The following is a 17,536-nucleotide window of genomic DNA, read 5'->3' on the forward strand; positions in this document are numbered from 1 at the left end:
CAGGGATGGAATGTTTGATAAACTTTAAAGGATGAGATAACCTTCAAAGGCAGGGAGGGAATGTTTGATAAACTTTAAAGGATGAGATAACCTTCAAAGGCAGGGATGGAATGTTTGATAAACTTTAACAGATAAGGTTAACCTTCAAAGGTTGGGACGGGATGTTTGATAAACTTGAAAATATGACAAAAACTTCAAAGGCAGGGCGGAATGTTTGATAAACTTTAAAGGATGAGATAACCTGCAAAGGCAGGGATGGAATGTTTGATGAACTTTAAAGGATGAGATAACCTTCAAAGGCAGGGACGGAATGTTTGATAAACTTTAAAGGATGAGATAACCTCCAAAGGCAGGGACGGAATGTTTGATAAACTTTAAAGGATGAGATAACCTTCAACGGCAAATTAGAATGTTTGATAAACTTTAAAGGATGAGATAACCTCCAAAGGCAGGGACGGAATGTTTGATAAAGTTTAAAGGATGAGATAACCTTCAAAGGCAGTGATGGAATGTTTGATAAACTTTAAAGGATGAGATAACCTTCAACGGCAAATTAGAATGTTTGATAAAGTTTAAAGGATGAGATAACCTGCAAAGGCAGGGATGGAATGTTTGATAAACTTTAAAGGATGAGATAACCTTCAAAGGCAGTGATGGAATGTTTGATAAACTTTAAAGGATGAGATAACCTTCAACGGCAAATTAGAATGTTTGATAAAGTTTAAAGGATGAGATAACCTGCAAAGGCAGGGATGGAATGTTTGATAAACTTTAAAGGATGAGATAACCTTCAAAGGCAGTGATGGAATGTTTGATAAACTATAATGAATTCAATTAGCTTTCAAGGCAGAGTCAGAATGTTTGATTTTAAGGGACAATATCGTCTTCAATAGCAAGTAAGCAATTTTTTATAACCTTTAAAGGATTTCATATTTTAAGACAAGGCTGGAATGTTTTATAGACTTCAAAATGATATTGAAATCATTTCATGAAATATGATATTTTTCTAAATATTTTAGGTCCGGAGACCTTGATTTATAAATCTCATTAATTAAGGATTTATGTGTTGAGACACTGAGAAATGAGTGAAAGTAACTCATCATTCACAGGAAATAAAAAGTCAATAAATATAAGATGATTTTTTCCTTTATTAGTTAGGCTTATATTATTATTTTTTAAATGAATAATTATTATAAATTGTTGGGTGCATGTCCTTTTAGGGCCTCCATACTGTAGGTAGATTAGGGAGACTATCTTAATGACAGGGTGATAAATATGAGATAAAGTAAAGTTATTAATAAACATATTGTAAAATGAAAACCGTCCACAGCCTCAGACCGTAGTGAGTTATTCTTGAAAAACAGGGGTAGAATAATCCAGAATTTAATCCGGTGATCTCATTGATGGAGGAAGATTTGCATCTTCCACATCTCCCATAACTACGTGATGACGTCAGAGAGGGAGAAGATGGCGGCTGTGCTGAAGGCGGAAGGTAAAGAGCTTTAACTGACTGTTATACCTTTAAACTCCTCTCCTCCTGGTTGCCTTTTACCCCGTTTACTCGTGTTTAGGTAATATTAAACATGTATGGAGCAGCACGGACTGTCTGGCTCGGGTTAGCCCGGCTAATCCCGGCGGTAGCCCCCTATGCTCGGCTGTGGAGGTGTTTAATCACCGGGACCACTGGAGCTGCCGTTAGCTTAGCCTCTGAAGCTAACGCTAGCGGCTAGCTGGACAGCTACTCAGACAAACATCGATTATTGATTTTAAAAATCGGAGATTAAATCTGACTGTGTGGTTACTTACGGCGTAAGAGAGCGAGGATGTACAGGCCGGGCTAAAACGAGCTGTCGTTTACGTAAATGATTTAAAGATGCGAATACTTAAAAGCGATGTAGAAGCTAGTTTAGCTTAGCCTAGCACACCGCGAGGAGTTGGACTGCTGCGCCCGAGAAGGAAGCTCCGAGAGGCGGCCTGATCAGCCAGGCGAGTTCGCGGTCACTGCGCGGCCTTCGGTCTTGTGTGGGTGTGTGGTTCTGTTTATCTGAGGGAAAGATGGGCACGGAGGCTCCAGAAATAAACATCTTAGTGGTTTTCACTCAAGTTATACTACAGCTGTACCTGTTTGACATAATAGCAATAAAATAATGTTCAATTATTACTGATTTATGTATTAATTTATCATATATAGCCGGTTAACTGCTTACATGGGCTTAACAGTACAAAAACACCACCAACATTTCTCCTCTGCAGGAGTTTCTCTTATGATTTTTCAGTTAAAACAGAAATACATTACATGGACAAAAGTATTTGGCCACCTGACCATTCCACCAGCAGGGACTGTAATATTCAGATCCATCTACTTTAATATGGAGTTTCCTTCTCTGCAGTGCTTATGACCTCCACTCTTCTTGGAAGGCTTTCCACAACATTCCACAGGGAATGTGTGTCCATTCATTCTGTGGAGCATTTATGAGGTCAGGCTCTGATGTTGGACCAGAAGGCCTGGCTCACAATCTCTGTTCCAGTTCATCCCAAAGGTGCTGGATGGGTTGAGGTCAGGACTCTGAACTCATCAGACCAGGTCTTTCTAGTCCTTCTCTGGTCTCTGGGCCACAGTCCTGCTTGAATAGAAAAGGGCCTTCCCTAAACTGTTGCCACACAGTTGGAAGCATAGCATTGTCCAGAATGTCTTGGTCTGCTGAAGCATTAAGACTGGCCTTCACTGGAGATAAGGGGTCTAGTCCAGACCCTGAGAAACAGCCTCATACCATTATCCCTCCTCCACCAAACTTCAGCCAGACAGGTAACGTTCTCCCAGCATGCTCCAGACCCAGACTGACCATCTGACTGTAAACAGAGGAGATGATTGGCCACTCCACAGAACACGCTTCCACTGCTCTGGTGTGTTTTACTCCACTACATCTGACTCTTTCAGTGGACTTGGTGATGTGAGGCTTGTGGAATGTTTTATTAGTTTTGCCGACATGTTGAAAGGCAGGGATGGAATGTTTTATACACTCTGATGACATCATCAGAGAAGTGGAATGTTGGTAAAGCTGGGTGATGTTGTTTTTTTTCCCCTCCATCTTTACTAAATAGTAGGCCATAGTAGAAACATAGGTGCAACTGGCAAGGCGCAAAGGTGAAAATCTGTGATTTTACGTGGTCTTCAGATTCATGGCTGAGTTCCTGTTGTTCCTAAACTCTTCCGATTCCACCAACCAGCTTATTGCAAAGGAGGCATCATCACAGTCCCATTCTGGAAATCACTGAGCTCTTCAGGACAGCTCATTTAGGATCACAGATGTTTTTATATGGAGAATGCATGGCTAGGTGATGATTTTATACACCTTTGGTCTGACTGAACACCTGAATTCAATAATTAGCAGGTGTGGCCAAATACTTCTGTCCATATAGTGTACATAGTGTATATATTCGATTTGGGGCCCAGCCTGGCCTGCATGCAAAAGGCAAGGATGTCATCAAAGGCAGAGGATGGAATGCTTTATAAACTATTAAGAATGATGTCATCAAAGGCAGAGGATGGAATGCCGTATAAACTGTTAAGGATGTCATCAAAGGCAGAGGATGGAATGTTTTATAAACTATTAAGGATGTCATCAAAGGTAGAGGATGGAATGTTTTATAAACTATTAAAGATGTCAGCAAAGGCAGAGGATGGAATGTTTTATAAACTATTAAGGGTGATGTCATCAAAGGCAGAGGATGGAATGCTTTATAAACTATTAAGGATGTCATTTAAGGCAGAGGATGGAATGTTTTGTAAACTACTAAGGATGTCAACAAAGGCAGAGGATGGCATGATTTATAAACTATTAACAATGATGTCATCAAAGGCAGAGGATGGATTGTTTTATTAACTATTAAGGATGATGTCATCAAAGGCAGAGGATGGAATGTTTTATAAACTATTAAGGATGATGTCATCAAAGGTAGAAGATGGAATGTTTTATAAACTATTAAGGATGTCATCAAAGGCAGAGGATGGAATGCTTTATAAACTATTAAGAATGATGTCATCAAAGGCAGAGGATGGAATGATTTATAAACTATTAGGAATGATGTCATCAAAGGAAGAGGATGGAATGCTTTATAAACTATTAGGAATGATGTCATCAAAGGAAGAGGATGGAATGCTTTATAAACTGTTAAGGATGATGTCATCAAAGGCAGAGGATGGAATGTTTTGTAAACTATTAAGGATGATGTCATCAAAGGCAGAGGATGGAATGTTTTATAAACTATTAAGAATGATGTCATCAAAGGCAGAGGATGGAATGTTTTATAAACTATTAAGGGTGATGTCATCAAAGGCAGAGGATGGAATGTTTTATAAACTACTAAGGATGTCATCAAAGGAAGAGGATGGAATGTTTTATAAACTATTAGGAATGATGTCATCAAAGGAAGAGGATGGAATGCTTTATAAACTATTAGGAATGATGTCATCAAAGGAAGAGGATGGAATGCTTTATAAACTGTTAAGGATGATGTCGTCAAAGGCAGAGGATGGAATGTTTTGTAAACTATTAAGGATGATGTCATCAAAGGCAGAGGACGGAATGTTTTGTAAACTATTAAGGATGATGTCATCAAAGGCAGAGGATGGAATGTTTTGTAAACTATTAAGGATGATGTCATCAAAGGCAGAGGATGGAATGTTTTGTAAACTATTAAGGATGATGTCATCAAAGGCAGAGGATGGAATGTTTTATAAACTATTAAGAATCAAAGGGAGAGGATGGGAATGTTGGAGGCCCTATGATTTTAAACTGTACACCATATTTGTCTCATTAAATTGGCTCCCTCTCCTCTTTTATGGTTGAACACCGGCCTTTAGAAAAATCTTTGCTGCTTTGTGACTCAGTCCGTCATTGAACTGACAGATTCTAGTGTTTTCTAACCTGTGGTTCCAGGTGTTGGTCATGTGACAGCCTGTTATCAGTAGACTGTAGATGTCAGTGTTAATATTCTAGTGTTTTCTAACCTGTGGTTCCAGGTGTTGGTCATGTGACAGCCTGTTATCAGTAGACTGTAGATGTCAGTGTTAATATTCTAGTGTTTTCTAACCTGTGGTTCCAGGTGTTGGTCATGTGACAGCCTGTTATCAGTAGACTGTAGATGTCAGTGTTAATATTCTAGTGTTTTCTAACCTGTGGTTCCAGGTGTTGGTCATGTGACAGCCTGTTATCAGTAGACTGTAGATGTCAGTGTTAATATTCTAGTGTTTTCTAACCTGTGGTTCCAGGTGTTGGTCATGTGACAGCCTGTTATCAGTGTGTTGTCTGTTAGATAGATGGTGGTGTTTATACCGTTTATTGCTGCTGTTATAAACCATCCTAACTCTCTCGTGTTATATAACCCAGCGCACATAAACTCAGACTAACATACAGTGTTGTTATGAGCACGCTCTCTCTCTCTCTCTCTGTCTCTCTCTCTCTCCATTTAAAGTGGTGCAAATTCAGCTGTTGCTAGGTAACAGGGAGCTGCTGAAGCAGTGCGTGGCGCCGTCCTGTAAGCAGATCTGGTTTCAGGTATCTGGTTCCAGACCGGGTCTCGTTCTGACTCTCTCTCCCTCTCTCTCTCTCTCTCTCTCCCCGTTTGTGCGTGCGTGCAGCGGGGCAGTGTGGGCCGCCGTGCGTTGTGTGAGACTCTTCCTGCATGGACTCGCCGCCATGAGCAACAAGGAGATGGTTTCCACGGAGACAGGTGAGCTCACTCCGTACACTCACACCTGCACGTATACAGCCCCGGGCTGGTTGCCATGGTAACAGCCTGGCACTGATGACATCACAGGGGCTCCCACTTTTGTCCCAGAGGTGATGCTGCAGAGGAAATCACTGAGTCTGTCCTGGACCAGGCCGTCTTCACTGATATAAGGGCTGATTTTATATAACTGTGCATGGATGCTTTTATTAATGGCAGCAAGCAGTCTGATAAATATTCACTCCTATTATCATCAAACTACTACTCCAATTCCAAAAAAGTTGGGACACAATGTAAATAAAAGCAGAGGTCAATGATTGTCAGATCTCATGAACTCATACTTGATTCACACTGGAACAGAAACAGCATGTCAGAGGTTAAACTGAGACATTTTAACATTTCAGGATAAATATTAGCTCAGTCTGAATCTGATGGCAGCAACACATCTCAAAAAAGTAGGGACAGGGCCATGTTTTCCATTGTGTAGCGTCCCCTCTTCTTTTAACAACAGTCTGTAAACATCTGGGAGGTGAAGAGACCAGCTGATGGGGGAGGAATGTTGTCCCATTCTCGTCTGACGTATTCTAGCTGCTCAACAGTCTCGGCTCTTCTTTGCGGTTTTTCCTTTTCTGATGCTCCAAATGTTTTCAACCCCATACCATCAGAGATGCAGGCTTTAGACCTGAGCCAGGAGAACAAGCTGGATGCTCCCTCTCCTCTTTAGTCCACAGGACACGGCCTCTGTGGTTTCCTCTGACCACAGAACAGTTTTCCATGTTTCCTCAGTCCATGTTAAATGAGCTTTGGTCCAGAGAAGACGGACCACGGTGTTTCTGGATCCTGTTCACATATGGCTTCTTCTCTCCATGATCCAGCTTTAACTGTCATTGGTGGATGGCACGGCCAACTGTGTTGACAGACGATGATTTCTGGAATGTTCCTGAGCCCATGCAGTGATTTCACTACAGAATCATGCCTGTTTCTAATGTAGTGGCCTCTGAGGGCCCCTTCAGCCTTGTCCTTGCTCTCAGAGATTTCTCCAGATTCTCTGAATCTGTGGACTGTAGATGGAGGGAGATTCAAAGTCATTTTTCTGAAATTGTTCCATATTTTTTAGACTCAGTTTTTCCCAGATTGGTGAACTTCCGCCCATCTTTACTCCTGAAAGACTCTGCCTCTCTAAAATGCTTCTTTTATACCCAGTCATGTTACTGACCTGTTGATAATTAACCTGAGTAGTGTTAAAATGCTCCTCCAGCTGTTTTCATAATTCCCCTTTACTTTTCCAGCCTTTTTCTGCCCTGTCCCAACTTTTTTGAGTTGTGTTGCTGCCATCAAATTAAAAAAGGGCTAATATTTTTCCTGAAATGGTGAAATGTCTTGGTTTAACATCTGATATGTAGTTTCTTTTCTATTGTGAATGATTCTATTATTTCAAGACAAATGTTAGCATTAATGAAAGAAGCTTTTTGAAAATGAAATCATTGAAATAAGCCCTCATATTTGAATGGTTTAATAAAAATGTTCCAGACTGCAGTGAACCGTCTTTTTCTGCTTTTCTCTCTCGTTCCTTCCCTCACCCTCACATTTCTCTGGTTTAATGAGAGATTTGAACCTCAGATGGTCCTGTTAGGATTTTAAATCAGAGCTGAAATGTGACCGAATGCCTTCCTTGTTTATTTTATTTTTACGGTGTCCTCTAACATGTGAAATGTCTGTCCGTGTAGAGAACAAAGGGCAGAGGAAAGTGTTTCTTCCTAACAAGCTGTTGGAGTGTCTCCCTCGTTTGTCCAGTCTGCCTAACGAGCGGCTCAGGTGGAACACTAACGAGGTGAGTGTCTGAAAGGCGATCAGTAGCTCTGGTTTAAGGTGCAGAGATGTATGTCGGACTCAAACTTCACTACATGAAGGCTTGATAGCTGATCTGATCTGCTAATGATCATTTATTATATTTAAACCCGACGTCCACCTTTACCACTTCCTCATATTTATTATTATTTATATTTGTTTGATATTTAACAACAGTGAGCTCTGTGTCTCTGCAGGAGATTGCTTCTTACCTCATATCATTTGACCGACATGACGAGTGGCTCTCCTGCACCCTGAAGACCAGGTACTGCACCACCGCCTGACAGGCCAAACCCAGGGCGTCAATCACTGCTGACAGCTGATTACTGAAGCCCTGCTGCTTTGTTTTCCTCTCAGGCCAAAGAATGGCAGCATCATCCTCTACAACAGGAAGAAGGTGAAGTACAGGAAGGACGGATACTGCTGGAAGAAGAGGAAGGATGGAAAAACGACGAGAGAGGACCACATGAAGCTCAAGGTCCAGGGCATGGAGGTATGCCGCACTATGTTATTACCACAGCATTTTTACTGTAGTCAAAGAGAATGCTCTGCTCTTCATCTCATGAGCAGCAGCATTATTGACCCAAACACATCAAAACACACATACAGGGGGCAATAAAGACCACCAACTTCTCCACAGTGAACAGTGGTAGATCCATGAACAGGTGACTCATGGGAAATCTTTAAATTCTCAACACACTCGCCTGCGTATGTTTGCACAGATTGGCAAATTCTGGCAAAATACTGAAGTGTTTTATGCATCATGTTACAGCAAACACTCCTAATGCAAAAGAACAGGGATTTATATCTGTAATGGGTGTTCAGGTACCAAGTGGTAATCCTTAATGTCCTGTTTGAACACCCTCAGTTTCCAACTTTGCCTACTATTTGGCAAAAATGGAGGGAAAAGACTCAGCTTTATAAAAACACATCTGTCCTCTGCCTTTTTATGATGCCATCCTTTTAAGTCTTTAAAGACTTTAAAAGATGATGTCATCTTATAAAACATTCCATCTTTGCCTTTGAAGATGAAGTCACCGAAGCTTATAAAACATTCCATCTTTGCCTTTGAGGATGATGTCACCAAAGCTTATAAAACATTCCATCTTTGCCTTTGAGGATGATGTCACCAAAGCTTATAAAACATTCCATCTTTGCCTTTAACAATGATGTTATCAAAGCTTATAAAACATTCCATCTTTGCCTTTAACAATGATGTCATCAAAGCTTATAAAACATTCCATCTTTGCCTTTAACAATGATGTCATCAAAGCTTATAAAACATTCCATCTTTGCCTTTGAGGATGATGTCACCAGCTCTTATAAAACATTCCATCTTTGCCTCTGAAGATGATGTCACCAAAGCTTATAAAACATTCCATCTTTGCCTTTGAGGATGATGTCACCAGCTCTTATAAAACATTCCATCTTTGCCTTTGAGGATGATGTCACCAGCTCTTATAAAACATTCCATCTTTGCCTTTGAGGATGATGTCACCAAAGCTCATAAAACATTCCATTTCTTGTCAAAATAGTATATCAGTGTGTTTATTTAAAGGCTTGTTTATGACATCATGATGTAGAAAAGCTGCTAAAGAGGCTTGATAATTGAACCTCATTTGAATACAGAGTATGGATGCACAGACTAAAGTGTTATCCCCTGGTAGCTGAACGACCAAAGCTCCCTGTTCTTAATGCTAACTGTGTTGTGCTGTTTCAGTGCCTCTATGGTTGCTACGTCCATTCCTCCATTGTGCCAACATTCCACAGACGATGCTACTGGCTGCTGCAGGTATGAACGTACAGTCGATTCTTTCCTACCCCACGTTTTAGTACTATCAGTCTTATTTTAACAAGTGATGTCATGATTAGCACCAGAGCTTTTAATTAGCCTTGATAATCAGTGACGTTTATTTTTACCAACATGTGGTTATGAAGTGTTAAGGGTGGCTGTAGCACATCTAGATGCTCTTATATCAAAAACAGAGGAGAGAGGAAATATGTCACAGTTTAAGTTAAAATCGCCCAGATTCAGAGCTATCTGTTAGCCCGTTAATGGCACTTTCCATGTTGTGTTAGCATGGAGCTAACGAGCTACATCCTGGTCCATCTGTGGTCACATTAAGCTCACAGTTAGCATTTAGGTAATAATTATGATTCATGTGTACATCACAGAACCCGGACATTGTTCTGGTCCACTACCTGAACGTGCCGTCCCTGGAGGATTCTGGGAAATGCAGTCCACTGCTGTGTGCGGTGGCCGACCGCCATGACAGCATGAGGTGGAGCCGAGACGACCTGCTGAACCAGCTGAAGCCCATGTGTGAGTGATTGTACTGTGAGCTGGAGCTCTGACAGGTGTTAGCGCGCTAGCACTGTTAGCCTGTAGCATCCCTGATTTGTGTGTCTCTGTGTGTAGTTCACAGCATGAAGTGTTCGGTGGGCTCAGGTGATTTCAGCATCGAGGAGCTGGTTCAGCACATCCTGGACCGGCAGAGAACCAAACCGCAGCCGCGCACGCACGCCTGCCTCTGTAACACCGGCCAGGGTAAGGCATGGCTGTGACATCACAGTGACATCACAGTGACATAACTGGGCTAACCCTGTGTCTGTCTGTAGTTTCTTCAGGAGTGAACATTCCTCACCGCTGTAACAGCACCAAGCATCGCATCATCTCCCCCAAACTGCCTCCCTCCTCCTGCAGACCCTCCCCCTCGCCACTCTCCTCTGAGGGGGGGGAGTCAGGACGAGGAGGGGGAGGAGAGTCCAAACTGCCCCACCTCCAGACTCAGAGCAGCCCCGCCTCGTCTCCCTGCCCGTCATCCACGTAAGTGTTGCTCCCAGGGAGGTTAGCGTTTATATACGTGGTAACTCTTCTATTCTGACCACATCATTATTTTAGACTGTCTTAAATATTCTAAACAGTTCTTGAGGATTTGCATTCATTCTTTCTATTTTGTCTTTCTTAGCTCCGCCTCCTCACCTCCTCAGGGCCACAGAGCCACCATCGCCATGGGTAACCATAGCAATGGCTTCTACGGTGACCGCCGCAGCAGCCTGACGACGGTGGCGCTGCCCCAGAATGCTGTCATCGTCATGGCGACAACTGCAACTGTGGGAGGAGGAGGGGGAGGAGGAGGAGGGACCAGAGTGGAGGAGGCGGGGCAGGGGAGGAGCCTGTCTCTCACCCACTCTGGCCAGTTATTACTTTCGCCGGCCCTCCCCCCTCCTCCCTCCCCTCCCTCTTCCTCGGCCTCTGCCCCGCCCTCCGTCCCGGCGCCGGGCGTGGCCACTCTCTCCCTTACACTCCTCCCCTCCCCAGTCATCGGAGGCCTGCTCCTCACCCCCTCGTCCTCCTCTTCCTCCTTGCGCTCCCCCCCACCTCCAGCCGTTGCCTCTCCTCCATCTCCCCCGTCCTCCCCGTCCCTCCCCCCGACCTTTGACCCTGACTCCTTCCTAAACTCTCCAAAGCAGGGTCAGACTTACGGCGGACCTCCTCCTCCCTCCTCCTCCACACCCTCTCCTGCTCTCTGCTCCTCCTCCCCCCTGTCTCCCCCCTCCCTGGCTCTGTCTCTCTCCCCCACCTCCACCCCGCCCTCCTCCGTCTCCCCCCCATCCTCTCTCTCCTCCCTTTCGTCTTCGTCGTCCTCAGAGGCGGAAAGGAAGGACACTGGCGTCACTCTCCCCCCATCGCTCTCCCTCACCTTGTCTCCCTCCTCGTCTGTGGTGCCGCCCCTCCTCCCCCTCTGCTTGGAGCTGGGAGCTCTGGGTGAGTCAGAAGGGGGGAGGGAGGAGGAGGCAACAGGGGGAGATGAAGAGGAGGTGAAGGACAGGAGAGATGATGACGAAGGCAGCGCTCCTCCCACCAAGCTGGCTCTGCTGCAGGTCAGTTCAGACGTTTATGGAGTCAGTATGGTTACAAAACTCCAGAGCACATTTTATTTAGAGTAGTGTTCAGTTTTTTTCTGTGGTGTACAGAACTTTTCCTGTGCTCTGAACATGTTTCTGCTGATGAACCAACCAATAGGAGACAGGTAGAGGATGGACCAATCACGTTATCTCTGCCTGTTGTTGCTATGCTGTTCTCCAGGAGATATTTGCTTTGATCTCACTAAGAGTCCCAACATTCTACCTCACACACATAGTAAACGACTGAGAACTAAAATCATCATCAAACTTCCATGACCTATAACACTAACTCACTTCCTCCTACAGTGAAGTCTGTAGGAAGTGAGGAACTTTTAAAACCTGCTTGAGAATGTTAGGACTTTCTTAATGATATCACAGGAAATGAGAAAGAATGTTGGGAGTCTCTTAGTGAGCTTAAAGTAAATGAGATAGAATGTTGGGACTCTCCTAGTGAGCTTAAAGCAAAAGAGATAGAATGTTGGGACTCTCCTAGTGAGCTTAAAGCAAATGAGATAGAATGTTGGGACTCTTAATGCGATCACAGAAAATGAGATAGAATGTTGGGACTCTTAATGCGATCACAGAAAATGAGATAGAATGTTGGGATCCTCTTAGTGAGCTTAAAGCAAATAAGATAGATTGTTGGGACTCTTAATAGGATCACAGCAAATGAGATAGAATATTGGAATCCTCCTTAGTGAACTTAAAGCAAATAGAATAGATAGAATGTTGGGACTGTCTCTTAGTAAGAAATAAAATTGAGATAGAATGCTGAAACTCTTAGTGGGATCAAAGCAACTAAGAAAGAATGTTGGGACTCAATAAGAAAAAGCAAATGAGAAGGAATTTTTGGGACTCTCTTACTAAGATAAAAGCAAAACAGGTCAGGTGGGACTCTTAATGAGATCCCAGCAAATAAGATGGTATGTTGGGACTGTCTAAGAAAAAAGCAAATGAGATAAAATGTTGGGACTCTCTTACTAAGATAGAAGCAAATGAGATAGAATGTTGGGACTCTCTTACTAAGATAGAAGCAAATGAAATAGAATGTTGGGACTCTCTTACTAAGAAAAAAGCAAATGAGAAAGAATGTTGGGACTCTCTTACTAAGGAAAAAGCAAATTAGATAGAATGTTGGGGCTCTCTTACTAAGATAAAAGCAAAGAGATAGAATGTTGGGACTCTTACTAAGATAACAAATGAGATAGAATGTTGGGACTCTCTTACTAAGATAAAAGCAAAAGAGATAGAATGTTGGGACTCTAAGATTAAAAGCAAAAGAGATAGAATGTTGGGACTCTCTTACTAAGAAAAAAACAAAAGAGATAGAATGTTGGGACTCTCTTACTAAGATAAAAGCAAAAGAGATAGAATGTTGGGACTCTCTAAGATAAAAACAAATGAGATAGAATGTTTGGACTCTCTTACTAAGATAAAAGCAAAAGAGATAGAATGTTGGGACTATCTTACTAAGAAAAGCAGAAGAGATAGAATGTTAAGACTCTCTTACTAAGATAAAAGCAGAAGAGATAGAATGTTGGGACTATCTTACTAAGATAAAAGCAAAAGAGATAGAATGTTGGGACTCTCTAAGATAAAAACAAATGAGATAGAATGTTGGGACTCTCTTACTAAGATAAAAGCAGAAGAGATAGAATGTTGGGACTCTCTTACTAAGATAAAAGCAAAAGAGATAGAATGTTGGGACTATCTTACTAAGAAAAGCAGAAGAGATAGAATGTTAAGACTCTCTTACTAAGATAAAAGCAAAAGAGATAGAATGTTGGGACTCTCTAAGATAAAAACAAATGAGATAGAATGTTGGGACTCTCTTACTAAGATAAAAGCAGAAGAGATAGAATGTTGGGACTCTCTTACTAAGATAAAAACAAATGAGATAGAATGTTGGGACTATCTAACTAAGATAAAAACAAATGAGATAGAATGTTGGGACTCTCTAAGATAAAAGCAAAAGAGATAGAATGTTGGGACTATCTTACTAAGAAAAGCAGAAGAGATAGAATGTTAAGACTCTCTTACTAAGATAAAAGCAGAAGAGATAGAATGTTGGGACTCTCTAACTAAGATAAAAACAAATGAGATAGAATGTTGGGACTATCTTACTAAGATAAAAACAAATGAGACAGAATGTTGGGACTATCTTACTAAGATAAAAGCAAAAGAGATAGAATGTTGGGACTTTCTAAGATAAAAACAAATGAGATAGAATGTTGGGACTCTCTTACTAAGATAAAAGCAGAAGAGATAGAATGTTGGGACTCTCTTACTAAGATAAAAACAAATGAGATAGAATGTTGGGACTCTCTTACCAAGATAAAAGCAGAAGAGATAGAATGTTGGGACTCTCTTACTAAGATAAAAACAAATGAGATAGAATGTTGGGACTCTCTTACTAAGATAAAAACAAATGAGATAGAATGTTGGGACTCTCTTACCAAGATAAAAGCAGAAGAGATAGAATGTTGGGACTCTCTTACTAAGATAAAAACAAATGAGATAGAATGTTGGGACTCTCTTACTAAGATAAAAACAAATGAGATAGAATGTTGGGACTCTCTTACCAAGATAAAAGCAGAAGAGATAGAATGTTGGGACTCTCTTACTAAGATAAAAACAAATGAGATAGAATGTTGGGACTCTCTTACTAAGAAAAGCAGAAGAGATAGAATGTTGGGACTCTCTTACTAAGATAAAAACAAATGAGATAGAATGTTGGGACTCTCTTACTAAGAAAAGCAGAAGAGATAGAATGTTGGGACTCTCTTACTAAGATAAAAGCAAATGAGATAGAATGTTGGGACTCTAAGATTAAAAACAAAAGAGATAGAATGTTGGGACTCTCTTACTAAGATGAAAGCAAAAGAGATAGAATGTTGGGACTCTCTTACTAAGATGAAAGCAAAAGAGATAGAATGTTGGGACTATCTTACTAAGATGAAAGCAAAAGAGATAGAATGTTGAGACTCTCTTACTAAGATGAAAGCAAAAGAGATAGAATGTTGGGACTCTCTTACTAAGATGAAAGCAAAAGAGATAGAATGTTGGGACTCTCTTACTAAGATGAAAGCAAAAGAGATAGAATGTTGGGACTCTCTTACTAAGATAAAAGCAGAAGAGATAGAATGTTGGGACTCTCTTACTAAGAAAAAAACAGAGAAGGAGGTCTACTTTTTCTCTATGTTTTCATACGCTCATTTTATTTCTTTCACTCAGACAAGCCACGCCTCCTCCAGCTCATCTCCACGACAACAGGCCATCACTAGCTCCGCCTCTCTGCTTTTGGTCTGCCCGGACTCTGCAGGAAGACCAACACAGACAGCCAATCAGGTGCAGCGTCAGGCTGACGGACAGCAGCCACTGGTCCTGGGTCAACCCTACAATCACCTGTCTGCACCTGAAGCTTCGATTTCCCATCAGCCCCTGGTGCTGCAGCAGAGCCAGCAAGGCTTCGCTAACGATAAAGCTAACAATGACACTGACTCCACTCCCACTGCTGTCACCATGGATACCTCTCACCCTGCACCAGCACCTGTCCAGGTGAAGGAGGAGAGTAGGCGGGACTATGAGGATAACCAAATGGATACACACCTGGAGGAGGAGGCGGAGCCCTGTGAGCGGGGAGGGGAGGAGCTGGACATCTCCTTTGACAGCCAGTTCCCTGACCTCATCTCTGACCTCATCACAGAGGAGGCCAATCCCGTCACAGCTCAAACCCCTGCCGCCACCACCGCCGCCGCTCCGAACGCCACCATGTTCCCCGCAGGAGTCCGATACATGGTGCCCCCCCAGCCCTCCCCCTCCTCCTCCTTCCTCCCCTTTCCTCACCCGCTGCCCTCGTCGTCCTCCACCCGGCTGGCCTCCATCACTGACTTCTCCCCTGAGTGGTCGTACCCTGAGGTAACCAATCAGAGCGCTCCCCTGCTCTGTCATTCTTGTTTTGATTTAATTAAATGAAAAAGCACAGACATGGTCTCTGACCCACAGGTGGCCTGTTTAGCACTGAGCTAGGAGGCTGGCTGAGCCTCTTTAACAGCTTTTCTCCCTCCTGTTCTCATAGTCATGCTCTGAAACAGCAGGGTTTGTTGTACTGGACTAAACCGGACCACCTGATGGAACCAGAACTCTTGAAAGGGTTTCTCCTCAATGTCAGAAATAATTGTTCTTCTTTCTTAGCATTTATCCTCCATGCATACAATTCTGACACTAAAATATCAAACAATAATTCACTAAAATTTCAACAAATTACTATTACAATGAATTATTGAATATTCAGTGTTAGGCTCTTCTCTTTTTGTTACCAGATCAGAACCATATCAGAGATTTTTATCATAGTTTATGAAGCATCAGGATGAGGCAGCAGAAATCTCTCAGAGGGTCCTGGTTTAGGAGAGAATCAGAATCAAAGTATGAAGTTGTGTTTGTTAAAGCTACAAACTCCATTTCAACACAGATGGTGTGTTTGTCTACATGTGTAACTGATAGTCAGCTCGTCCAGCAGGGGGCAGCAGAGCCCCAGGAGAACCGTTCTGTAGTGTTACAGAGCTGTGGGGGGGAACATGCTTTTACTAACTCTGATTACATTGGCCTGCTTTGCTTTAGATGTTGGAGGCACTAGAAGGAAGATTTTCATGAGTTTGCATTAAAGGTTTTAGTGGAAGTTCAGGGGAAAATGTGCTTTAGATTTCTTTCCCGTTTTCATGGGAATTTATTTAAATATTTGGGAGAATTTATGTAAAAATTGTCAGGCATTTTTGTGTAAATGTAGGAAATTTATAGCGATTTTGAGGAATTTGATTAGAATTTTCTCTGGGAATTTGCTTTAAAAATTTGGCGATATTTCCATGGAAATTTGGGAAATTTATTTGAATATTTGGGAGAATTTATGATGAAATTGTCAGGCACTTTAATGTTAATTTAGGAAATTTATTCCGATTTTGAAGAGTTTAATTTGAATTTTCTCTGGGAATTTGCTTCAAAAAATTTGGGGACATTTCCATGGAAATTTGGGAAATTTATTTGCAAGATTTTGGGATTTCGGGGGGATTCTTTGACACTTTACAGAGTTTAATGGGAATTTTGGGCACGTGTTTATATATTTCAGACAGTTTCATATAACGTAATGGGGAAAATTTGCTTAGATTGTTTTTTTGTTTGTTTCATTTTCATGAGACTGTGGGAAATTTATTTGGATTTTTGGAGGAAATTTATGTGGAAATCTTCACATTAACTTTCAGCTACATTTTAGGGATTTGTGTTGTAATTTTAGGGAATATACTTCATTTGTGTTTTGGTATTTTTATGGTAAATTAGGTAAATTATCTTTAGTGTGAGGGGCTTAAAGAATTTTCATGGAAATTTCAGGACATTTATTTTTATGTTGTATGTAATTTTTTTAGGAAAAATTGTATTTGAATGTTAAAGCTTTCTAACAAAGTTTCACTGAAACATTTGGGGAATATTTGAAGAAAGTTTGGGGTACTTTTTATGGAATACTTTAAAACTATGTTGAAGTATTTCCACAGAAAGTTGAGGGAATATCTTTGACATTTTTGGAAACTTGAGTTGATTTTGGAATGGAAAATGTCCAAGAAATGTCAAACTTTAGTGGAAATGTAGTTCACGCTTGGGCTCAGCGTGTCATTGTGGTCCATCTGCGGACATTTGTGGGCGTCGGCTTTGTTCTAAAGTACTTCCTGTTCAAAGACGAGGTCAGGTCTTTCTGATCCCTAAAAAGAGGGAGGAACTACAAATGTTTTAGAAAGTAGAGCTCAGGGCCGAGGAGGTGAAAACCAAAGACCAGATGATGTGTTTCTGTCCAGGCCACATGGTCCAGTTACTGACATGTGATTCTTTTAGTGCATTTATGTGTTTATGTTTAAAATTTCAGCAGTAATAATTCACCAGCCATGAAAGAAAGAGAGGAGGAGAGAGTGAGAAAGGCCATTTACAGCTTCAAGAAGAAAGGAAAGGGAGTGGTTTGTAGGGGGAACAACATTTATGCAAGATTGTAACAGAAGTTTTAGATTTG

At 41.6% G+C, this 17,536-nt stretch overlaps 1 protein-coding gene across 1 annotated transcript in view; it reads left to right on the forward strand.

The window, feature by feature from the left end:
• Positions 1-1,457: 1,457 nt before the first annotated feature.
• camta2 (calmodulin binding transcription activator 2) overlaps positions 1,458-17,536 on the forward strand; it is a 55,746-nt gene continuing 39,667 nt past the window's right edge. The window contains exons 1-11 of the mRNA XM_041779289.1: positions 1,458-1,492; positions 5,642-5,733; positions 7,458-7,561; positions 7,776-7,843; positions 7,936-8,071; positions 9,299-9,370; positions 9,754-9,901; positions 9,998-10,126; positions 10,198-10,405; positions 10,548-11,463; positions 14,722-15,405. Of these exons, the coding sequence (XP_041635223.1) occupies positions 5,700-5,733; positions 7,458-7,561; positions 7,776-7,843; positions 7,936-8,071; positions 9,299-9,370; positions 9,754-9,901; positions 9,998-10,126; positions 10,198-10,405; positions 10,548-11,463; positions 14,722-15,405 (2,499 nt within the window). The 5' untranslated portion in view covers positions 1,458-1,492; positions 5,642-5,699. The remainder of the gene's footprint in view (positions 1,493-5,641; positions 5,734-7,457; positions 7,562-7,775; positions 7,844-7,935; positions 8,072-9,298; positions 9,371-9,753; positions 9,902-9,997; positions 10,127-10,197; positions 10,406-10,547; positions 11,464-14,721; positions 15,406-17,536) is intronic.

Source organism: Cheilinus undulatus, linkage group 22, assembly GCF_018320785.1.
Source record: "Cheilinus undulatus linkage group 22, ASM1832078v1, whole genome shotgun sequence".
NCBI classification, from domain to species: Eukaryota; Metazoa; Chordata; class Actinopteri; order Labriformes; family Labridae; genus Cheilinus; species Cheilinus undulatus.